At 41.3% G+C, this 26,343-nt stretch overlaps 1 protein-coding gene across 1 annotated transcript in view; it reads left to right on the forward strand.

The window, feature by feature from the left end:
* LOC144594268 (uncharacterized) overlaps positions 1-26,343 on the forward strand; it is a 117,492-nt gene that overhangs the window by 64,548 nt on the left and 26,601 nt on the right. The window contains exons 28-34 of the mRNA XM_078400533.1: positions 679-732; positions 9,055-9,169; positions 12,120-12,150; positions 16,389-16,551; positions 18,370-18,468; positions 20,561-20,718; positions 22,547-22,714. Of these exons, the coding sequence (XP_078256659.1) occupies positions 679-732; positions 9,055-9,169; positions 12,120-12,150; positions 16,389-16,551; positions 18,370-18,468; positions 20,561-20,718; positions 22,547-22,714 (788 nt within the window). The remainder of the gene's footprint in view (positions 1-678; positions 733-9,054; positions 9,170-12,119; positions 12,151-16,388; positions 16,552-18,369; positions 18,469-20,560; positions 20,719-22,546; positions 22,715-26,343) is intronic.

The following is a 26,343-nucleotide window of genomic DNA, read 5'->3' on the forward strand; positions in this document are numbered from 1 at the left end:
AAATGAGGTAGATTGGAAGATTGCGGTGAGATTGTCACATAGATAACATGAACTGCAGAGACCAAGTGTATGCTTAGTTTTTTGGCTGGCCAGCTCTTGTGAGTGAAGGTAATCTCCTCTTTGTTTTTTTATTCCATCATGGAAATCCTTACAACCCTTGCAGCTTCCTGCAGCTGTTGAATATTGGTACCAGTATCTCTGCAACTTTTGACTTCTGTCAGGTGAGGTGAGGTGGAAGTTGCATCTGAACTGAATTCCCATTTGCCAAAATCTCTTCTACAAACATTGACTTTTTCACAAAAAATGTTCTGGTGCATGGATAGGTGTTTTTAAGAGGCATCTTTGTATTAGTAACCAGGAACCCAAAATTGTATATATATATCAAATTTAAATTAAAAATATTATTTCTCTTCATAATTCACAACTCACAGATAATTACAGGAAACTATGGAAAGCGAGATGGTGGGAGAAACTGAATCCTCTCGTTAAAATAAATCATCCAGTTCTGAATAGGACCAGGAGACAATTCAAAGTTAATAATTTTGGGCCACTGTTTAATTCATAGTTAAAGCCTTAAATACTTTTTCAATAGAGATATGCTGCTCCCTATTCTTTTGCTGGTTTTATGAGAATTTACTGGGTTCTATGAGTTTTATGACAATGTTTCTTGTTCATCAGGCAAACACAGGTGACTGATGAAGCTCTGGGCAGTGAGGAGCTGCCACCAATTCCGTGAGTCCTTCTGCTTACTTCCTATCGAATATATAGATGGAGAAAAAGAATGGGCAGTTGTGAGAAGAAAGGGCGTAAATGGAGTCCTAAAATAATAAACTAGATTAATTAGCAGGTGTAAAACATGAAGTAGTGAGGGAGAAAAGAGAGGGTCAAACTGATAGAATTGAAGCTATTTATATTTGCTATGTAAGTATGTTGGACAAAATTTCTGGTTGACTCCTTTCAACACATCAGAAGTTTTGTATGGAATCTTTAGCTTTATGAACTCTGAAGCAAATCAAGGCATGGATTCAGAACTGAATTACTGATTGAAGACAGAGGATTGTGGTGGAAGGACAATATTGAGACCGGAATTCTGTGACCAGTGGAGTTCCTCAGGGATCTATGTTGGGACCTCCGCTCCGGGACAATCACATACACACACACACACTCACACACTCACACACACATGCGCGCACGTGCGCGCACACACACGTACACATTGGACATAAAAGTACTTAGGTTGATTAGTAAATTTGCAGATGACACCAAGATTGCTGGAGTCGAGGACTGTGAGGAAGGCTGTCAAAGAATACAGTGGAATATAGATCAGCTAAAGAAATTAGTGGAAAAATGGCAGATGGAGTTTAATCCAAGCAAGTGTCAGGTTTGTCATTTTGGGATGTTGAATGTAAGGGGAAAATATTCAATTAATGGTACAACTCTTAACAGCATTAATATACATAGGGATCTTGAGGTCCAAATCCATAACTCCCTAAAAAGGGGGTAAAGAAGGCATATAGTATGCTTGTTTTCATAAGTTGGGACATAAACTATAAGAGGCAAGAAGTCATGATTCAGTTTTATAGAATTTTGTTTAGCTGCATTTGGAGTATTGCCTGCAGTTCTGGTCACCCCATTAAAGCAAAGATATAGAGGCTTTGGAAACGGTGCAGAAGAGGTTTACCAGAATGATGACTGGATTAGGGTTATTATCTACAGGGAGATGTTGGAAAGTGCATTGTTTTCACTGGAACACTGGAGATTGTGGAGTGACCTGATAGAAGTACACAAGATTATAAGAGTCATTGATAGGGTCGTTAGTCAGAATCCTATTCCCGGAACTGAAATATCAATACCAGACGGCATAGCTTCAAAGTGAGAGGGGCAAAGTTTAAATGATATGTGTGTGGCGAGATTTTACACAGAATGTGGTGAGTGTCTCAAACGTGCTGCCGGGGGTGGTGGTGGAGGCAGATACGATTGTGCCATTTAAGAAACACTTTGGAAGGCAAGGTTTCAAGGTCAGTTTATTGACACATGTACCAAGTAAGGGACAGTGAAATTTGAGTTACCATACAGCCATACTAAGTGAAAAGCAACAAGACACACAACCACATAAAAGTTAATATAAACATCCATCACAGTGGATTCCACATTCCTCACTGTGATGGAAGGCAATAAAGTTCAATCTACTTCCTCTTGTTATTCCGCGGTCGGAGCAGTCGAACCATCCGTAGTCGGGGCGATCGAAGCTCCCGCATATGTTATTGCTCAGGAAGGAAAGTGCAAATGTCTAGGGTCCTTCTGCTGCTGGATATTGATTGGCAGAGTCTGGTAGGGACACCCCTCAAACAAGGAAAGGGATATCACCCCAGAGGACCATATGAGTGGCAAGATTGTTTTCTTTAAAGATAGGTCTGAACATTACTGAGTACGAACTGTTGAATGTCTAGACACTGAGAATGTATGAAGACTTTTGGCACAATTTTTGTTTTGTATATATTTTTATTATGAATAAAGTTTATTGTTGAAATAAGAAAAAGAGTGTAAAGATTGAAGAGTAAAGGGCCTGTCCCACTTCAGCGATTTTTAAGGCAACTGTCAAAGTCGTAGCAGATCGTCGAAAAACCGGTGACTTCTTTCACCCTACGACAATGTCCACGACAATGTCTACAACAAAGTCTACGACAAGCTACGACAACCTACCACCTAGGCGACGGCAAGCTACCGACAAGCGGCGATCCAGTCGTCACGACCGAGGACGTCCACCTTCGACAGCGACTACGACAAGCTACGACAACCAAAGTCAACCTACCTCCACCCTCGACAAGCTACGACCCTGTCAGGTCACAACTGATGACAACGGTAGCCATTTCACGTAATTTTGGCGCCATAGACAATAGGTGCAGGAGAAGGCATTCGGCCCTTCGAGCCAGCACCGCCATTCAATGTGATCATGGCTGATCATTCTCAATCAGTACCCCGTTCCTGCCTTCTCCCCATACCACCTGACTCCGCTATCCTTAAGAGCTCTATCTAGCTCTCTCTTGAATGCATTCAGAGAATAGACCTCCACTGCCTTCTGAGGCAGAGAATTCCACAGATTCACAACACTCTGACTAAAAAAGTTTTTCCTCATCTCCATTCTAAATGGCTTACCCCTTATTCTTAAACTGTGGCCCCTGGTTCTGGACTCCCCCAACATTGGGAACATGTTTCCTGCCCCTAACATGTCCAACCCCTTAATAATCTTATACGTTGCGATAAGATCCCCTCTCATCCTTCTAAATTCCAGTGTTTACAAGCCTAGTCGCTCCAGTCTTTCAACATATGACAGTCCCACCATTCCAGGAATTAACCTAGTAAACCTATGCTGCACGCCCTCAATAGCAAGAATATCCTTCCTCAAATTTGGAGACCAAAACTGCACACAGTACTCCAGGTGTGGTCTCACTAGGGCCCTGTACAACTGCAGAAGGACCTCTTTGCTCCTATACTCAACTCCTTTTGTTATGAAGGCCAACATTCCATTGGCTTTCTTCACTGCCTGCTATACCTGCATGCTTCCTTTCAGTGACTGATGCACTAGGACACCCAGATCTCGTTGTACGTCCCCTTTTCCTAACTTGGCACCATTCAGATAATACTCTGCCTTCCTATTCTTACCACCAAAGTGGATAACCTCACACTTATCCACATTAAACTGCATCTGCCATGCATCAGCCCACTCACACAACCTGTCCAAGTCACCCTGCAACCTCATAGCATCTTCCTCACAGTTCCCACTACCCCCCAGCTTTGTATCATCTGCAAATTTGCTAATGGTACTTTTAATCCCTTCATCCAAGTCATTAATGCATATTGTAAATAGCTGTGGTCCCAGCACCGAGCCTTGCGGTACCCCACTAGTAACTGCCTGCCATTCTGAAAGGGACCCATTTATCCCCACTCTTTGCTTTCTGTCTGTCAACCAATTTTCTATCCATGTCAGTACCCTAGCTCCAATACCATGTGCTCTAATGTTGCCCACTAATCTTCTATGTGGAACCTTGTCGAAAGCTTTCTGAAAGTCGAGGTACACCACATCCACTGGCTCTCCCCTGTCAATTTTCCTAGTTACATCCTCAAAGAATTCCAGAAGATTAGTCAAGCATGATTTCCCCTTCATAAATGCATGCTGACACGGAACGATCCTGTTACTACTATCCAAATGCTCTGCAATTTCGTCTTTTATAATTGACTCCAGCATCTTCCCCACCACTGAAGGGGTGTGGGTAGAGTCTCCGATCATTCTGCATCATGACTTCCAGGAAGCAACATATGCTGGCATTGCTCTTACATCAAATGCAAGCCCTGCTGCTTGCATTCTTCAAATTCTGATAGACAGAAGGAAAAGAAGAATGGTGAAGAAGCCCAAGAAGAGGTCTTTGTGGTTGAAGCCCTTGTCCGTGAAGAGACTCAGATTGGGCCAGTATGACAACCTGATGACTGAGTTTCAGCAAGAAGATGAGGCTGCCTTCAGAAACTTCACTAGGCTACTTCCTGAGCTTTTTCATTAACTGAGGTCACGGGTGGGTCCTCTCCTGGAGAAAAGGGAGACCTTCATGAGGAAGCCACTGGAACTAGGCCTGCGCCTAGCCATCACCCTCCGCTACTTTGCATCAGGAGACTCCTACAAGAGCCTCTCCTACAGCTTTCTTGTGGCCCACAACACCATCAGCAAGGTTGTCCGAGAGACCTGTGAGGCCATCATCAATCTTTATGAAGATGAAGTCATGCACTGTCCTACTACACCAGATGAGTGGAAGAGAGTGGCGCAGGGCTTTGATACCAGATGGAACGTTCAGAACACATGTGGGGCAGTGGACGGCAAGCATGTAGCTATCAGGTGTCCACCCAATGGAGATTCCACTTACTTCAACTACAAGAAGTTCCATTCCATCGCACTCATGGCTGTGGTGGATGCAAACTACAACTTCCTGTATGTGCATGTGGGCACACCTGGCAGTGTCTCAGCTGGTGGGATCTGGAGGGAGACCTCCCTTGGGGAAGCACTGGAAGAAGGATGAGCAAGCTTTCCAGATTCAGAACCTCTGCCAGGAGAAGACAACCCTAACATCCCATACACACTGGTTGGTGATGACACCTTCCCACTCAGGTCATGGATGATGAAGCCATACTCTCACAGGCAGATGTCAAGGGAGCAGAGGATCTTCAACTACAGGCTGTCCAGGGCTAGGAGGGTGGTGGAAAATGCTTTTTGCATCCTCACCAGCAGATTCAGATGCTTGCTGACTACGATGCAGCAGGAGCCCAAGAATGTGCAGACCATTGTCTACGCAGCGTGTCCTCCACAACCTGATCCATTGCAGAAGTGCAGCAACAGCAGCCATGGTGGAGGGTGACTGAGTGGACAACGAGACAGGCAACATCACACCAGGCTCATGGAGAACTGGAGGACATGCTGCACCGATGCTGGGACTGGGGATATTGCCAGGAAACACCTCCGCCAAGAGAGCCAAGGAGCAGAGAGACCATCTCTGCACTTACGACAACTCTGAACTAGGTAGCGTTGCATGGCAGAATGACATTATCTGAAGACCAGCAGCAAATAGCCCACTCCACAAGCAGAGGTCCACCACTCCAGGAAGAGAGCCCACAACAGACCACAAGCCCCTTTTCAGGGCCACCCACACCCTCCCAAACGAGTTTATTTTTCGATGCAGTGCAATGGTTGTGTTTGTGTTTGTTTCATTGATAGAAGTAAATGATAAGAGTTTGCTTTTCAATGCAGTGCAATGGTTGTGTTTGTTTTGTTTCATTGATAGGAAGAAATTATAAGAGTTCACCTTTCAATGCAGTGAAATGCTTGTGTTTGTGTTTGTTTCATTGATCAAAATAAATGAAAAGAGTTTGCTTTTCAATGCAGTGCAATGCCTGTGTCTGTGTTTATTTTATTGGTCAAAATAAATGAAATTTAAATATTTGAAAGAGATGCCATGAGAAAGTACTCTGAAATGCAATAACTTCAGACATCAATCTTTTGTCAAAATGTCCAAAATTCACTTTATTCAAACAAACCAAATTCCTATAAAAGGTGAATAACTACATGCAAAAATCTGTGAAAAAATATAAACTTCAAATAATTACAAAAACTAGCAAAAAACAAACTTTTAACATTAAACAGAATCGTTTATGTACTAAGTTTTAATGTGGCCGGTTATGCAATGGCCCATGAGAACTGCTGTCAGAACTCGAGGCCGGGCTCTCCGTTCTGGGGGGCCACTCTGTTGTCACTGGCGCAAGTGCGGATGTCTCCAGCCAATGGTAATCTGGGATTGAGTATGCCGGCTGCGATGAGAAAGGTGCTGTGTGCTGATAATATGGCATCAGTAGGGGTCTCATCAGTGACTGTGACTGCAACACAGAAACATATTGAGAATAAGTGAAAGACAAAGAAATAAAAACAAATAATGTCAAGTCCAACTCACAAAAATGTATATAAAATGAGATACCTGGTGAGCGTGCTGCTGTGGTGGTCCCATCATAGCCTGTTCGATCTGTTGCTGTCCCACGGTTCCCATCTGCAGCAGATTGTGCAACACACATGAAATAATTTTGAATATATCAAACATCAATATAAAAATTAATGGCTAATATTGAGGTCAATTTTCCTCAACACTGCATAAGATTCACTGAAGATATTAACCTGGTGGGAGAAGTCATGGGCCATCGTCAATGCAGCAATGCTGTACGCAAACCACGCATCGTGTGGGATTTTGAGAATCTGGGTTTTCAAAAATCCAAGAAAGGTGTCCACAACCTTCTCATGTGTTGTCTGTGGCTGTGATATGCTATGCACGACATTGTGGGATTCTTCCACCTGTTGCATCAGCTGAAACATAAATGAGTAAAATAGAGGCAATTAATTTTTTTTCAAAAAGAAAGATGGATGGATGGATGAGAAGAGAACTCTTCGTTCGTGCTTACATCGCTGATCTGCTCCCGCAGACCTGCTTCTCTTTCCTCCGCTGTGGTGGAGCACGCACTGGAACCACCAGTGATCTTGCTCCGTGCAGAGCGAAAATTCCACGGCAAACAGAAAAAAGCTACGACTCATTAGAGACTACTCACGACCATGCCCGCGACACACCGGTAACCATGCGGTGACAGCCTAGTCGCCGGCAGTCGCCTTAAAAATCGCCGATGTGGGACAGGCCCTTAAGGGTCTGACATTGTGCAGCAGAACAAGTGTGTGAGAGAATGGCGGGTGAGAAGGTTGGAGGCTGAGGGGAAATAGTTTATCTGTGTGACAAAGTCTGGTATCCATTGAGATTGTGAGATCATTTAAAATAATTGAGAGAGCATTGAGTGGGGATAAACCTGCGAGTGATTCACGTTACACGCCCAGGGCAAGATGAATGATAAGTCCATAAGTTCTAGGAGCAGAATTAGGCTATACCGGCACATCAAATCTACACCGCCATTCAATCATGGCTGATCTATCTTTCCCTCGCAAACCCTGTTCTCCTGCCTTCTCCCCATAACCCCTGACACTCGTACTAATCAAGAATATGTTAATCTCCATTGACTTGGTCTCCACAACGGTCATAAACCTTTTTCATCTTTAATTTTCCTGCGCACGTTACCTCTGGATTTATTGATAATTTCTGGGAGCGGTTTTTGTGGAGCAGCAGGGAGCTCGATAGATTGCTTTGTGATATAAGAAAATAACTGCAGATGCTGGTACAAATCGAAGGTATTTATTCACAACATGCTGGAGTAACTCAGCAGGTCAGGAGAGAAGGAATGGGTGACGTTTCGGGTCGAGACCCTTCTTCAGACTTTTTTTTTCCAGATTGCTTTGTGATGGTGCGTTGTGTTTTAAATGACGGATGTTTTGAACCTCCCTGTCAGAAATTTGAGGTGGGGGACAGTGAAAGGTGTAATAGGTGTAGGTGTAAAAGGTGCAAGGTGTAATTGGCGCAGGTTTGCAATGTGTCTTTGTGCACAAGCTGGAACAGATCTGCACAATCCAAGGCAGGCATGTCAGTCCGTCTCGCGAGCCTCATGCTGTTCCCTAGCAACTCGCGGCGCTCGCGTCGGTGTCCTGGCAACCAGAGCCGGGCTGGAGCTGTCCTTGCATCGCTGGTGCTGATGAGCCGGGCGCCGACCCAGCAAAACCCACTCAAACACAACAGAGGGACCCGCTTCTCTGGTGAGGGCACCAATCCTTGCATTCGCGGGAGGACGGTAATGCAGATTAAGCACCCCTCAGCAGAAAATTGCATGTCTCGTAGTAGATGCATTTTGTTTGTGAGAACACGTTTGGCTTCACAAAGCAGTGTAGCGAAGTGATCTTCCAGCTGCGGGGTGCTTTCTTCCTATTTCGGGTTGAGAGTAATGTTTCGAATATTCCGCCCATTATAGGGGTCATCCGTTTTAAACCCTCGCGAATGAAAAACAAGCGGTTTCTATAACTCGGTTAAGATTTGTAAATCCAGTTTAATCCCCGCACAAAATGAAGGTCTATCCCAGATTTGGAGAGGCATCGAATGCTTGCGTGGAAATTAAAGCTCGGCGCAATTTTAACTTAGCAGCGATGAGTTTTGTCCGGCGTTGGAGCATAAGGATAATTCTCCCTCCCCCCACTCTCACCTTTGCCTTTCCAATCAGTTCCTTTTATGCAACCTCCACCCAAGCTCCCGAGTGGGAGTTTGACTTGGATCAGGGGGTTTCCGCCAATCCATTCAACGACCATTTGCACGGGTCCACATTCCTGGACCGGTCACTTCCTATCCCGGGGCCTTGGGAGAGGGGGGAGCTATCTGGAACCAGTTTTAACAACTCTGGAAAGTTCCTCTCAGAGTACCAATTTCCATGCTGCTGTAACCAAACCAGGAGATCAAGTTACTCACACATTAACTATACCATCACTTATCTACCTGGGCTGTCACATAAGCAGAAATCTCCCTATGGGTCTGTCCTTCTTGATGATGCTCACAGCCCAAACACTAAAGCTAGTATATTAAAGCATCTGCCTCTTCTGCTTTGCAGTAACCTGGACACCATCTGTCCTGAGGGGATCGACCAGACTGCACAGCCAGGGTTTAATGAAGAAACCACAGAAGATCAATTAATAGAAGCTGTTGAAACTTGCCCTGAACATGAGGTAATAGGTTGCAGGATAATCGTCCCATGGCATACACCTGTTGGAATGAAATGATTGTAGTTTGTAGAAACAATCATTGATCCATCCTTTTGTCAGTCATATTAATGGATCACATAATTTATCTACAACAAATTGTATCCAAACAAAACTATGGCAAGAAAATCAAATTACATCTGAGAAGGACAAAATGTAAAAATATGTCAGCTTGTCCAGTATCTTTCTAAAGATTATATCATGGTACCTTAATTGGTACACGTGACAATAACCCTTTAAAACCCTTGAAGAACAATTGTGATGCATTTGGTAGCACATTCAATTCTTAAGTTGTGAAGGCTGTGGACTCAAGTTTCACTCCGTTACCTAAGTAACCATTTGAATTGACTATAAGACTCTAACCTGGTACTTTGGGATATTGCCTGATACTTTGAAATGCCATTAAAGTGCCATCTTTCAGATGTAGTATTATGGTCATTACCAATCTATGGTGCTAATAAAACATGTCATAACACTACCTGCTTGGGTGTCACCATCAATAAGTTTGTAGATAGTATGAACATTTACCCAATTGTCGATAGGAAGAAAGTTGCAAATAGCATGGAATAGTCAGCTGAGTGTGACAGTGACTCATTCTGTAGAGTATGACATAATACATTTGGGAAAAGCAAGAAAAATACAAAGTAAATGATAGAATCTTGAGAATAGAGCAGAGGAACTTCAGAGGTCATGACCATGGAATTTTTAAGGTATAGGGAAAGGTAGACAATGAAGGCACATGGACCACTCTCCTTTTATTGACCATGGAATAGGGAAAGGAGGACTTACTTGAACCACAATGAGCGTTTAAGAGACAGCTAGAGAATTATCTACAGTTCTTGTCACCAGATTTCAGTTAATTTGTTCCACCACCAGAATAGGTACATTGGAAGTTGACAAGAATATAACCAGAACTGGAGAATATTATTTATTTAGAAAGATTGAGTAGAATAGAGATGTTTCTTTCAAACAGAGAAACACTCATCTAAACTCATCACGTGTGAAAAGTATTTAGATGAAGACTTGATATGCCATAATCTACAAGGCTACAGACATAGACCTTGGAAATGAGATTGAACTGGTTAGTATTTATTTTTGCCTACCCTAAATAAATTAACTCCTGAGTTTAAATTACTATGATTCTATATGACTCGTGCATGTGTGTACAATGCATGCACACATTGATGCACACAAGCTTGCACGTATTGATACACACATGGACACATACATACACAAAAACAAAATAATACTTTAAAGTGTATGTGCCATTTCATATTAATTAGAGTTATAGAGTGTATAATAAGTATAAGAAAATAACTGCAGATGCTGGTACAAATCGAAGGTATTTATTCACAAAATGCTGGAGTAACTCAGCAGGTCAGGCAGCATCTCAGGAGAGAAGGAATGGGTGACGTTTCGGGTCGAGACCCTTCTTCAGACTGATGTCAGGGGGGCGGGACAAAGGAAGGATATAGGTGGAGACAGGAAGATAGAGGGAGATCTGGGAAGGTGGAGGGGAAGAGAGGGACAGAGGAACTATCTAAAGTTGGAGAAGTCGATGTTCATACCACTGGGCTGCAAGCTGCCCAGGCGAAATATGAGGTGCTGTTCCTCCAATTTCCGGTGGGCCTCACTATGGCACTGGAGGAGGCCCATGACAGAAAGGTCAGACTGGGAATGGGAGGGGGAGTTGAAGTGCTCGGCCACCGGGAGACCAGTTTGGCCAACGCGGACCGAGCGCAGGTGTTGAGCGAAGCGATCGCCGAGCCTGCGCTTGGTTTCGCCAATGTAAATAAGTTGATCTGTTATAGAGTTGTACAGTACTGATTCTTTGGCCCATCACATCTATGCTAACATTTTACTAATCCCATTTGCACTATCCCATTTGCCCGCATTCGGATCACATCCTTCTATGCCTTGCATAGTTAATGGTCTGTCAATAGACAATAAACAATAGACAATAGGTTCAGGAGGAGGCCATTCGGCCCTTTGAGCCAGCACCACCATTCAATGTGATCATGGCTGATCATTCTCAATCAATACCCCATTCCTGCCTTCTCCCCATCCCCCCTGACTCCACTACCCTTAAGAGCTCTATCTAGCTCTCTCTTGAATGCATTCAGAGAATTGGCCTCCTCTGCCTTCTGAGGCAGAGAATTCCACAGATTCACAACTCTCTGACTGAAAAAGTTTTTCCTCATCTCAGTTCTAAATGGCCTACCCCTTATTCTTAAATTGTGGCCCCTTGTTCTGGACTCCCCCAACATTGGGAACATGTTTCCTGCCTCTAACGTGTCCAACTCCTTAATAATCTTATACGTCTCGATAAGATCCCCTCTCATCCTTCTAAATTCCAGTGTATACAAGCCCAGTCGCTCCAGTCTTTCAACATATGACAGTCCCGCCATTCCGGGAATTAACCTAGTAAACCTACATTGCACGCCCTCAATAGCAAGAATATCCTTCCTCAAATTTGGAGACCAAAACTGCACACAGTACTTCAGGTGCGGTCTCACTAGGGCCCTGTACAACTGCAGAAGGACCTCTTTGCTCCTATACTCAACTCCCCTTGTTATGAAGGCCAACATTCCATTGGCTTTCTTCGCTGCCTGCTGTACCTGTATGCTTCCTTTCAGTGACTGATGCACTAGGACACCCAGATCTCGTTGTACGTCCCCTTTTCCTAACTTTACACTATTCAGATAATACTCTGCCTTCCTATTCTTACCACCCAAGTGGATAACCTCACACTTATCCACATTAAACTGCATCTGTCAAAATGCCACTTAAACATAATAATTCTATCTATAATAAATGATAGAAATTTAAGTCAATGTCTGTGAAGAACCTGCACCTTTAAAGACTGAAATATTATTTTTTTCATGATGATTGTTTTTCATTTTATGTTGCTAATCAGGAAGTTCTGAAGACTGAGTTGGAACAAGAAGGTAAGTGTACTTAGCACGTCCACACTTTGTGCAAAGTGTCATTGAGGTTATTAATGATTTCATCAGTTATGTATGTGCCTTTGCACACAGGGTAAGATTTGTCTTAATGGCATAGGAATTGTTCTATTATAAAACTTATTTATCAGTTTGCTGCAACAGGTGCTTGGAATAAATCTTTTCCTCTGGACATTCAAACTGGACAGCATCTAAGTTTAGAAATAAGAGACAAAATTATTTGCACTTCTGTTCCTGTACTGTCACTGTTGTGTGCAACAATGTAGGGTAGACCAATAGTTTCAAATCAGCAAATAACATCATGTCTTATAAGGCTCAAATTGTGGAATACATTATTAAAAATTTGACCTAAAAAGAAATTAAGAGATTGGATCATCCAAATTAAAAACAGCAAAAAAAACAGGAAATGCTGCAAGGAAGGTTAATGTTTTTTTGGATTCTCTGTCTTTATTTCATTTTCTGATGTTGGTTTGTGATTGTGTGTGTAATTGCTTATTTTTATTGCTCTTATTGTTGGTAAGGGAATTTCGTCCAAAAGACTTGTTTTTTTGGATGACAATAAAAGTTATTCTGATTCTGATTCTGATTCTGATATCTGCCTTGTTTATTTACTTCAAGTTCTTCTCACCCAAAATAAAATACTGTAAAATCTGTAAAGTTCATATTTGATCCAGGAGATTGGGCTGGAGTCTCCACTATAATTGGCCTTTTATGAGCTAAAGCAAAGATGGTAGAATTCTAATCGCAATTACATACAATGCAAATCGAGTTTCCACATTCTTTTCAACTTGTTTGAAAAGTACCATGGTGGTGGTCAACCTTGCTCTGAAATATGCAAACAGAGCAAAGTAATCAGCACAGAGAGATAATGTTAATTGGACCTATTTGCAGACTATTGTGGAAACTGTTAAAATCAATCCCTTTCATCTTGTGTCAGAGAATTAATGGGTTATTTTTTATATCTTTCAAATATAAACAAATATTTTATTTATTGATACACTGCATCATATTCAAATGAAATTATGTGTATTTTCAGTATAATCTTTTTAATAATTCATTTTCAGTCATTTATAAATTAGGTTGTCAATATGAGAGTTTTATTTCCTATAGTAGTGGGTCTGGACTAATAAATCCATTTAACAGCATTAATAAAAGCCCATTGGGTTACCATTTGAAAATATATCAATTACTTTTTTAATGCAAAGTAATAAACAGTGAATATAAAAACATATTATAAAATGCTGCTGATGTGCAGATTTTTGCAAAATGGTATCTTTATGATTTTTAAACGAGGAGAAATTTGACCATATTTTCACCTTTGATAGCCAGTCAATTTTGAGCAAAGTTAACCTACATTAAAAACTCTATTCTTTGCTCTACAATACTTCATTTTAAATACAATTGTTTTTTATTTTGTATATTACCAAGCCAACACCATCCTCAGATATGTCATGCTTGTGTATGTATTTTTCAAATCCCGTAATAGCATGCACAAAGCTGTGCTGTAGTTATTCTACCCAGACAAAAGTGTGTTAAATTACTGTGACATTTTGTAATTAATTCACACTATTTCAAGAACATTAAAACAGTATAAGAAGATCATGAGCAATGCAGCATGCAAAAATACTGTGTGAAATTGAAGTGTAAAAAACATAAACTACAAAATATAAAAGGATGAAACATATAAACTATTTGGAGATTCTAAAATATGAATCCTGGCACAAAAGATTACATGGAACTGCAGTATATGGGAGTATACATAGTGAGAAGTACATAATGAGAAGTACATTAATCACAGAGGTAGTTGAGATATCCCTTATCGTGCAATACTCTCTGGGGTGTAAGATGTAGTAATATCTGAGATGCATGCACTATCGTATAGTCTGAAGTGAAGTGCACAGTATAAAATGTACTCGCACAGATTGTGATGTGCCATGTGATCTGAGGTGTGCTGAAAAGGCTGCGATAAGTTCCATTGCAGGTGTAACAGTCAAAGAGAATTATTATTCTAGTACTGTCTACACTGTATTGTACGTTGCGTTTTCTAAAATGCAGTATGTAATCTTCAACTCAATAATTAAACCTACAATAAAACCAGAAAATGCTATCAATAGCTAGCATCTGCGGAGAGAACAACCTAGTTAATATTTCAGGTCACTGAACTTTCTTCAGAACGGGTCACTGACCTAAATATTTGAAAATCAAAGAAACGGCAGAAATTAGATTGAAACAGAATGTTAATTCTGTTTCTCTCCACGAATGCTAGCACACTTATCATCATTTTCTGTTTTTATTTTGGGTTTCCACCATCTGTCAAATGTTACTTTTGACTTAAACCTGCTTTTGCTTTTTAGTTGCAGATGCTCTGCGCTAAGCTGTTGTCCATACGAGTTGATCCACATTCCTAGAAGTGCCTAGTAACCACCATCATGTCTAAGCGAAGTACAGATGTAGCCTTAGTCCATCTTGTTCGTGATGTGCCGCTGACACCCGGATGCTCCACCCCCAATTCCCAGTACTCCTTAGAGTTACCCAATGTACCCAGCTACTGCACCTCAAACCCACGGCTGCCTCCACTTAGCCCTAGGAAACAAACATCTGGTGTCATAAACCCCAACTTCCTGCCTGAGGAATGGTCTCCATTGCATTGTATAGGTGAACACTATGTGTACTATGTTTTATGCCTTATGTTCTAATTTTGTGTATTTTACTTGGTTTTGAGTATCTGTTTGTGATTGTTTTGCTTAAATCATGTGTACTAAGAACATCAGTCTTGTTTGTGATATGCATTTGTGGTCAATATCTTAAATTCACAAAATGATATCTGAGATCCAGCCTGAAACTCTTCAGTTCCATTGAGGCATAAAGTCAATTTTCTGTCCGACATTGCAACATCCTCCTTTGTTTCTTCTTGAGAATAGTATTTTATGCACATGGTAGAAGCTCTATAAAAGATTTAAGATTTAAAATTTAAGATAAAAGATTTAACAGAAGGAATGGGGAATACAGACCGAGAGACTGCTCTTCTATTTAGTTAAAACCATCATAGCTGGTTTCAGACAAGAACTCCACCACTGTACCTCGATACACATGACAATAAACGAAACAAAACTATAGTAGTCCCATTTCATCTCAGATCACCTCAAAATCACCTCAGATCCTCACTAAACTTCTTACCCTTAGCCTATACCTATGCCCTCTGATTTCGGACACCTTTTCTATTCTTCTTAATCTGAAAACTTCAATACCCTTGCAGATATCTATCAATTTCTGTCCAAATGACCTGCAGCTTCAACAGTTGTTTTTAGGAGATATTTCCTTATTTCCACCTCCTTTTGAGCGACTTGCATGGTTAGGCTAGCTTTAATATTGTCATGTCTACTGAGGTACATGTTTTCCATGCTATCCTACCAGATCAGATATATACATAGATGCAATGAAGTCAAACTCAAGAACAATAGGTAGAGCAAAGGGGAAGATACAGAGTGCAGAATATAGTTCTCAGCATTATAGTGCATCAATTTCATAGACAAAGACCAATCTTTGTAATGGAGAAGAGGTGAAACAGACAGTACCCTTGCTTCTGGTAGGACCATTCACAGGCCTGGTAACAGAAGGGAAAATGCTCAGGCACAGCTTCCTCCCCTCTGTTATTAATTTTCCAAACAATCTTGCCATAAGCTAACATTCCCCTTTTTTGTGCCCATTTTTCTAGTCTATCAGAATAGAGGAAACCATTTCTATCTATTTTAATATTAGACCACTTGACCTCAATTTGATCATCACTTCTATATCCAAGGGGAATCATACTTGTCCTCATGAGAGGAATAGATCGGGTAGAGGCACAGGTTATTATGTGTCATTTAGGCTTTGCTGGTTAATTATTGATGTACTTTGTTGGGAGGATCACTCTGTTTGATTTGGATCTGTGATTTTAGAAGCCTTTCCTCATCCTCAGGAAATATTAACCTTGCTTAGCTATCATCTTTGTTTAAACATTCCTTAATAATCATGTGTAGGAGCCAAAGAATCAAGGTTATTTGTTGTAAGCTTCCCAAGTTTTAAAAAGAACCATGGGAATGACATGTGCATCAAAGGATTTAGCAATTGACTATGCAGATCTCTGGGAGGGCAGTGAATATTCAAACATGGAGGATCATTAATGTGGTCAGTGCTCTTAACAATAATTCATCACTATCATAATTCCTTCTTTACGTTGTTAGATCCTTCTACTGCCTCGTGGCCTTCAGTCAAAATCGAAGATGTGGATTCTGAAGTGGATTCTTTAATATCAGGACATAACAAGTTGCCACCAATCCAATCATCCTCTTCAACATGCCACAATCAAACACTTACAGTGCCCGGCGCCAGCAAGACACCACAAAGGTACGATTGCCAGATACAAATTTTGAAATGGTTTCAGAAGTAAAGTCAACTGAAGAATTGGAATTCCTCATGTTTTATAATGGATTTGTATTTTCAAACAGTGTGATACAAAATTAGAGACATAATGGGTCCAGTTGGCAGCCAAAGTCACACGACACATAACAGGATTGCAGTGACAAATAAAGTTCAATAAGACAACGTTGCATGTGGGATATAAAAATGATAGGTAATATGTTCCATGTGGGATCAAGCTTGGCAACGGCCTCAGACAGAAGTAAACAGAGATAAAACAAAAAGAATGCTGGAATTACTGTATTAATTGGAATGCTGTGATACTAAGCAAGTCAATTCTGGTGTGAATAAAGTACCTGTATGGCAGGGCATACCCAAGGACATGTAGGCAGGGCATACAGGGCATGACACGACCCAAACACAAATATTTTATCAAACTGTACATCAGAAGAGACCTGAACCTGGCACATGTAGTTGAGTCATATTGGATTGATAATAGGTAGCCATGCTGAGCTCTATCTGCAGTCTATCATTGACCAAATACCTGGAATGATTTCAATGCCACTTTAATGGCAGAGCCACTTGTCAAATCTCCATCACAAGAAGAAGCTCAAATAGTACTGTCTGGAAAGACAAACCTCCTAGCAATGCTCACCAATCAGGACTAAGAATGCATAAAGTCCAACCTGAATCTCCACGGTGGTACAGTTCTCTGTTCTCTGCAGTGCCTGATCATCTCAAATTCCTTAACGTCTGAACAGGTAAATCTGTCAAATACAACGCACAAGGTTATGGTCATGGTGAAAGAAGGGGATAGGTGTGAGGTACCGCTTTAAACTACCTAAGTCTTATGGGGAAAATGATGGGACTTGAGAATTATGGGATGTAAGAAAGAGAATTACATTTAAACGTGCCCTCATCCTCCATGCTCTTTGGCCGGATAGATGTCCACTAGTTCCTTGGCAACTGTGCCCATGACCTACAGCACCCTATTTTACCATATTACCATTACTATATTTTCTTCCAACATTGGAGGCCATTTCAGCCCAGTGCATCTGTGCCGGTTTACAGAGCAATCTGATTCCCACTCCCACTAATTTTCCCTGAAATCAATTCTCTCCACATTCCTATCAGTTCGCACATCAAAATCCTGCTATTCACTTGCACACATGGGGCAGTTTACAGTGACTAAATAACCCACCTTTGGAAGTGGGAAGAAACCAAAACACCTGGGATATATTCACAAAGAGGTTGTGCAGACTTACAATGGCAGCATCGGTGGTTAGGATTGAACCCATGTACTGGAGCTGCAAGGCAACAGCTCTATTACCTGCACCATTGGACTGTCTCTTTTCGTCTCAGTCTGCTGTAACATACCACTTTCACATTGAGGAGAGAGGGAAATATGCTGCAATATGTGTGTACACCATGTCTACTATGATTGTATATTGAGAAATGTATGGAGCATATGAGATGTGTGCATGTATGTGCTGAAGTAAAGTTTGCCGGGAGATGCAATTAGCCACCGTTTCAATCTACTTTAACCAACTATTAAATGACCCTCATATTGGAGCTGTTCTTTCAGACAGTTATGTCTCCTACTGCTGCTTCATATCATCTTGCGGAAGTTTATTGGGTCTTTAAATGTGCAGAACTGTTGGTGAAATAAGGCATCCACCCTTGGATCTGTGTTGCCACTTTTTCCAGTGCTCCTCATGCTGCACAACGATTTCCAGCAGTGATTGGGTTGAGTGTTTTTATTATTTATGAACAATAAGCAGTAATGGCACGTCTTTCATTGAATAGAAGGAAGCCTTCTTCCCGCAAAGACAATGCAGATGAGCAGTCTCAGCAGATACCCGGACAAGCTTGGCAGAGCCAAACCAATCTTCAGGTTGATGAGAGGTCAGTAATTTTATTGACCGACAGTTGTTTAATGGTTGATTTTAATTAAGTTTTTCCTCTGGCTTACTTTTGAAAATGTACCTTTCCCCCATTATTCCGAGAAGTTATCAAAAGGTGTTCACTGAAATAATATCAAAAGGACAATTTTCTGATTCTCAATGATCCAGGGTTGTGACAATGTGCAGAGATCACCGCAAACCCAGGACATTCTAGGTGGCCTGAAATTTGCTTTATTGTTCCACTTAAGAGATTGACAAGATTCACATGAAATTAGTGTGAAATACTACCAGTGTTATTGTTGATAAGTATCCTAAATATATATTGGAAAGTGTAGATGGTGGGAGGAATTAACTCAGAAATGTAGTAATTGTGAAAGTGGGCAGGAAATATATCATCCTTACCTGGACTGATTGATGTGTAACTCCAGACCCACCAGTCTTGTTGATTCTGAAGAATCTTCAGGTTAAGAGGGGAGAGGGGGATAGGGCATCATAGATAAATGGCTTTAATCATTTACTCTTAACTTTTTTGTACTTATTGCTTGAAACATGAGTGAGTTTTTACTGGACAATCATACGTATTTCTGACCAGCAGTCAAAGGATCAAAGGTCTGTTTATTGTCACGTGTACCAATTAAGGTACAGTGAAACTCGAATTACCATACTAAAAAAGAGCAACAAGACACATAATTACATAAAAGTTAACATAAACATTCACCACAGTGGAATCCCCACATTCCTCACAATGATGGAAGGCAATAAAGTCTAAACTTCTTCCGCTTTATTCTCCTGTGGTCGGGGCAATTGAACCATCCATAGTTAGGGCAATCGAAGCTCCCGCGTCGGGGCGATCGAATCTTCTGTGTCGGGGTGGTTGAAGCTCCTGCATCGGGGCAGTCAAAGCTCCTGCGGCTTGGAGCTCTCGAAGTCGGTCCCTAACCAGGGAGCGCGAGCTCCACGATGTTAAAGTCCACAGGCTCCCGCGGTTGGAGTTCCAAGGTCGATCCCCGACAGGGATTGCCAGCTACGCGACGTTAAGTCCGCAGGCTCCCGTGGTTGGAGCTCCCGAAGTAGGTCTCCAGCAGAGGCCATCAACTCCACGATGTTAGGCCGCAGTGCGGACGGAGATACGATATGGAAAAATATTGCATCTCCGTCGAGGTAAGTGATTAAAAAATGTTTTCCCCCAACCCCCTCCCACCTCCCACATAAGACATGCTAAAGAACACTAAAACATACATTTAACACATACTAAAAAAACAACAAGAAGGAAGTGACGAGTCAGACTGTTGGCGAGGTGGCCATTGAGGGCGCCACCCGGTGGTCAGAAAGAGATTGAACATTGTGCTGGTCACAGAAAAGGATCTACTATCATCCATTACAATCGTTCCACTCTTTTACTTACCTAGTTTCTATGTTTCTATGTTTTTCGACATAGCTTGATTGTACTTATGGTATGATTTGACCAGATAGCAAGCAAAATATTGTTTTTCACTGTATCTTGGTACATGTGATAATAGTAACATGAATCTAATCTCTCTAGTTACTGACTTGATTTGACCCATTCATATCAACTTTTCTGCAGGTTATCCACTCCCCCAAACATTATCCCCCTAAACCAATACTCTGTTACTTTATGAAGGAACCATTTATGTGCAAATGCCTTTTGGAAATCCAATAATTCTGCATCTATTGAGTCTCCTTTATCCGCACTGTTTTTCACATCCTCAAATAACTCTAGCAAATTTGACAAATATGATTTAGCTTTCATAAAACCATGTTGACTCTGAGTCTATTACGATTTTCTCAATGTCGTGTTATTTTTCTGTTAATAATGGATTCCATGAATTTCCCAGAGTTCAGCAGAGTTTAATTTCCCGCTTTCTCTCTCCCTCCATTCTTCAATAGAGGCCATAATGTAGGGAGTTTTAATTGCTAATCAATGTGCATGACAACAAATGCCTTGGGTTATATTTTTGATATTTATGTTTTTAGTATTGCTGCTTAAATTACAGTTTTAATGTTAGCACATGATTTCCAATACATTATCTGGTTGGAACATCAAAGGGACTAAATTCATCTTTATTGTTCAGTTTTAGATCTCAGCAGGGTTCAACTTCAAGTATTACCAGTGCTATTGTTAATGAGCGCCTCCAGGAATTAGTTAAACTCTTTAAAGAACGAACAGAACGGGTCAAAGAAAGATTAATTGACCCTGGGTCATCTGAGGATGAGGAAAGTCCAACTGCAAGTAAGTAAAGGAGAATTTGGGACTGAGTTCAAAACCTGATGGTTGAGGAGGAACTGGCAGACAGTATTTGCTTTAAATAATAACGTGAAATGATAAAGTGGCTCAACTTTATGGTTTCGCTGAGCTACTGACTGAACTACAATGAGGGTTTTAGAAACATGATAGAGTGGCATGAATTTGGAAAAACACAAACATAGCAGGAGAGTTTCGGGGCTCAGAGGGTTATCATACTAACTTGGCAGACCATAATTTGGGTTCTAAGCCATGAAACCCTGCTACCCGATGCTAATACCAGAGACAGCCCTGGGGAATGAGGAGGATGGGGTCTGAATGTATGAGATGGTTGGAAGTATGGGGTAGAGGAGAGGGGCATGGGAGAAAAAGCAGGATTGTTGTTTCAGTTATTCAACTGGTCAAAGTTCTGCAGATTTTTTCCATTTTTTACGTCTTAGTTGTAGTTTACTATAATGTTTTTAAATTTGATTTCTGATTCATATAAGAATTTCTTAAATGGAAGGATTTGTTCATCATTCTTATTGTTACTTATCCACTGTTTTTTTTATCGTTTAAAAGTTCCATTAGTGAACTACCACATTGTGAAGGAGTGATTCATTCACATCATATATATATTTATTCTCCTTTTGTAAACATTGATAAAACACGTTTAAGTGAGCAGTAAAAGAAAGAATACGTATATTTGGTTAGAACATGCTTGGCACAGCCCAGTAGAGTCATAGATTCATACATCATGGCAATAGACCTTTGGCCCAACTTATCCATGCTGAGCAAAATGACCCATCTAAGCTACTCCCATTTGCCCACCTTGGTCCCACATCCCTCTAATCCTCCTGATCCATGTACCTGTCAAATATCTTTTAAAAATTGTATTTGTACCTGACGCAAGTACTTCCTCAGGCAACTTGTTTTATATATCCACTACCCTATGTGTAAAAAAGTTGTCACTCAGGTTCCTATTCCCCTTTCACCTTAAACCTATTCCCTCTAGTTCTAGATTTCCATACCCTGGGACAAAGACTCTTTGTATTCATCCTCTCAATTCCCCTCATGATTTTATATACCTCCATAAGATCACCCTCCTGCGCTCCAAGGAATAAATTCCTAACCTACCCAACCACCCTCTATTGTTCAAACCCTCAATTCCTGGCAATATTCTCACAAATCTTCTCTGCAATCTTTCCAGCTTAATGGAATCTTTCCCAGAGCTGGGTAACCAAAACTAAACACAATGCTCCAAGTGTGGTCTCACCAACATCTTGTACAAGTGTAACATAACTTCCCAACTTCTCTACTCAATTCTCTGACTGATAAAGGCCAACAAGCCAAAACATGCCAAAAGCCTTGTACACCTCCTCATTTATGTGCAAACCACTTTCAGAGAACTTTGCACTTACACAAGATCCATCTGCTCTACAACACTCCCCAAGGTCCTAATGCTCACTGTGAATATATGACTGCTGTCCACAGTGGAATCTTCCATCCAGCCCTGCGCCAATGCCCCCAACAATTCCTGAGGCACCCTCCTATTGGTGAATCTCAACTGAGGTGGGTATTCTCTTCCAGTTGATGTGCTCTAAATTCTGTCCCAACATCTGAGCCAGAGGCACTGCCCAAAATGGCAGGATGTTGGTTGGAGGATACTATTGTGATGGCCTTACTTTGACTTCACTCGCAAATTTTTCCTTTGGAAGTTCATGAGGGCATGAAGGGCAGTAGATAAAAAATGACTTATTTCTATTGAGTTGTTCCATTGGAGAGCTGAGGTATTTCTAACTACCTTACGTATAAACCTTTATACATTTCGCCACAGCACCTGCAAAGAGGGCCCCAGAAGCCCCTCTCCCAGCTGCAGATGAAAAGAAAGAGGAGATGGAAGAGGAGCACTACTGTGAAATGATGTGCTGCCGATTTAAAACAGCACCTTGGATCAGACGGATCAAATCAGTGGGGCTTCCATCCAGTGTTGATCCTTTCAGCAGTAGGTTAATTGAGACTGTCTTTGAAAGTTTGAAACTATGGTAGTCTGAATAGGGGATGGATCCAAGTGCTGATTAGTCAACAATCATGGTACCTGAAGCAAACAGAACCTACTTGAGCTGAAAATGGCCAACAATTTTTTTTTCCGAGGAGTAGGTAGTTAGCAGATATGTGTGACGGGCCAAGATCCTAGTCAAGGAAAAGTTGATTTGTAGGGACTCATCTGAGCATTGCAAAGGGAACTAAACCTGATAGACTGGAATAGTGATCAGGTTTCCATCACAGCAAGACTGTTCACCAGAAACTAGTCAACAGTTTTGAGCCCGATAGTTAACAAATTAATAGAAACGAGTGTCAGGTATCAATATTTCAGGTCAAGTGTGAAAGGCAATAAGGGAATTTCCTCAATGTTTGACTGCACTTTGGTCCAGCACTCTTGATCTTTATCCACCCTAGTTAGCGAGGAGCAGCTAAGTCAGGAGACCCCATTTTAGGAATGGGCATGGGCTGGATAGGCCCGGGCAGCATGCAGAGAGAGATCATTTGGTTCAGTTCACTACATTTTTTTCCCGAGATTTTATAAGGGCTTATGTTAATGTCCCAAGAGAAGCCGCAACACCTGTCACTAGTACACTTCAGAGACAGGCACTTGAAACCTGGTGTAAGAAAATAGCTGCAGATGCTGGTACAAATCGAAGGTATTTATTCACAAAATGCTGGAGTAACTCAGCAGGTCAGGCAGCATCTCAGGAGAGAAGGAATGGGTGACGTTTCGGGTCGAGACCCTTCTTCATCAGTCTGAAGAAGGGTCTCGACCCGAAACGTCACCCATTCCTTCTCTCCTGAGATGCTGCCTGACCTGCTGAGTTACTTCAGCATTTTGTGAATTAAACCTGGTGTAAATCATTTACACACAGATCAATATTTTACTTTAATTTAATATCTGAATAGATCAGAAATAGCCCAGTTATAGTGGCAACTTTAATTAGCCTAAAGGGGTTAATCTGATAGGAACTTGTCCATTGGATTTCACCTGATCAATATCAGTCAACAAGATATGGTTCAAATTATGCTTGTCATAAGTAGTTCATGATATTGCAAGAAGTAGGAAGTAGTCAGCAATAACAAGCCAATAATTAACCTGAGAAATATCTAATTGACCTGATTGAGTCACATCAGTGTTACATTAATGAAAGAAAGATGTTTATCAGAACAATCAACCTGTTAGTTAGAAGTGACTTCCATTTATAAATAGTTTCAGTTTTTACCATTTTCCTATTTAAATTATTGTGTTATGTGTAACTATATAAAGTATAGTGCTTGCAAGCTGAAAAATAATGACATTCTCTTGTGACTTGGTTCAAATAAATTTATTTTATATGTTAGCTGTGGCTTCAGCAGATTCCAATTTCAGTACCAAGTGGCAAGCAGTGTGTATTGTAGCAAATACTGCCAGAGGAATTCTAACAAGTTGCACAATGCTTTCACACGCAACACAACACAATTTTATCCTAAAGCTGTTCACTATCTGCATTTGATCTGTCGCATGCTCCATTGAATTGCAAAACAATCCCCATGCATATGATTCGCCTTCACATGGAGGATCCTGGGTGGGAACAGCAACATCAATCAGCTTCAAATGAAAGTACATCAGTGTGGTCAAATTCTACCCTGCACAAATGTTTATAGGCACCTTGAGCACCAAAGACTGAAAGAATTCTGGAGACACTGAGCAGGTCAGGCAACATCCGTGCAGGCAGAAACAGTGTTAATGTTTTAGGTCTGAGACCCTTCGTTAGAACCATTTTGACAAAGGGTGACGGTTGTGACATGTTAACTGTTTCTCTATCCACTGAGGCTTCCTACTCGTTGAGTGTTTCCAACATTTTTCATTTTCATTATATATGTCTTTTCGTCCTGGGCGAATTTCAATGCAAATATTAGTTAATGTACTTCATTGTTCTGGTTAATCTCTTCACCATGACATTATCACACTTCATCAAAACACTGCACATCTCCAGGCCAGTTACATCCAGAGATCACACTGCGCACATTTGAACCACTCACATTTATTGGAGTCTCTAAGACTGGGGCACAGTTTAATGATTAGAGCCATGCTTTCAGGATGGCTAGAAGACACTTCTACGTGTTAATAGTTTGGAATCTCTTCCACTTTAAATCTGAAATTGAAAGATTGTTAACAGGAGAAAAAATTAGGTACATGGAGTCAGGTCACAGTTCAGTTATGACCTTGTTGAATGGAGAACAGGCTTGAGAGGAGAAATGGCTTCCTCCTATTTCAGTATTTCCTTCCCTATATAGTTTTCTTCAACCCAAGGCAGACCATTCACTAACTGAATCATCAAAATACTTATCATGTGGTGAACCACATAAAGGGGTTCATTTCAAACCTGCTTGGGCTGCCAGTATACAAGTGGAGCTGCCTTGATATTCTGATTATTGATCTCCATATCCACTTGCTTATCTTCTGGAGCTGAGGCCTATAAGCTGAAATGGGTTGGCTGGCAGGCGTCCTTCCATTGCCACTGCTAGCTGATGTCTGCCAGGTAAGTGTTCCTCTCCCGCTGATGTGTTAGGTTGTCTCTGTGTAAATTCCATATTTCCTGTGTTGATGTTCAAACTGGTGAAATATTAATAGTGAAGCTTATACAAATATTAATACTAGTGATAGCTCACATTAGTGTCGCTGATATTTAATGTTGTTCGGGTGATGGTTTAGTTGCTTGCTGATACTGTTTTTGTGGAGCAATTAATCCAAGTGTGTTCTGCAGAAGGAATGGTATTATCAGACAATGCCTCATCATCTTAAAAGCTTTTAAATATCAGATCCAGGGATGCTCTTGGCAGGAAATAATGAATCTGGTATATTCAGTACTGCATACTGCATTAGAGTCTGTACTGCATAAACTTTATTTTCACTCAGTGGTATGTTTGCTATAATAATAATAATAATAATGCATTTTATTTATATAGCGCTTTTCATATACTCAAAGACGCTTTACAGAGATTTTGAGAACATAGGGAAATGAATAAATAGATAAATAAGTAAATAAATAAATGAACAGAGAAAGGAGACAGAAGGTGAGGTGACCTTCAGTGGTTGAAGGCAGTACTGAACAGGTGAGACTTCAGCGATGTTTTGAATGTGGTGAGTGTGGAGGAGTCTCTAACGGTTTGGGGTAGTGAGTTCCATAGAGTGGGAGCAGCGATGGAGAAAGCCCTGTCCCCCCAGGATCTGAGTTTGGTCCGGATGTGGGGGGATAGGAGATTGGCAGCGGCAGAGCGGAGGGTGCAGGTGGGAGTGTGCCTGTGGAGGAGGTCGGTCAGGTAGGATGGGGCCAGGTTATGGAGGGCTTTGTAGGTTATGAGGAGGATTTTGTACTGGATTCTCTGGGGGATGGGGAGCCAGTGGAGTTTATAAAGGACGGGGGTGATATGGTCACGGATCGAGGTGTGTGTGAGTAGACGGGCAGCGGAGTTTTGAATGTATTGAAGTTTATTGATGATTTTTGAGGGTGCAGTAGTCCAGACGGGAGGTGATGAAGGCGTGGATGAGCGTTTCTGCAGCTGTGGAGGAGAGGGATGGACGGAGACGGGCAATGTTTTTGA

Source organism: Rhinoraja longicauda, chromosome 6 (genome assembly GCF_053455715.1).
Source record: "Rhinoraja longicauda isolate Sanriku21f chromosome 6, sRhiLon1.1, whole genome shotgun sequence".
NCBI classification, from domain to species: Eukaryota; Metazoa; Chordata; class Chondrichthyes; order Rajiformes; family Arhynchobatidae; genus Rhinoraja; species Rhinoraja longicauda.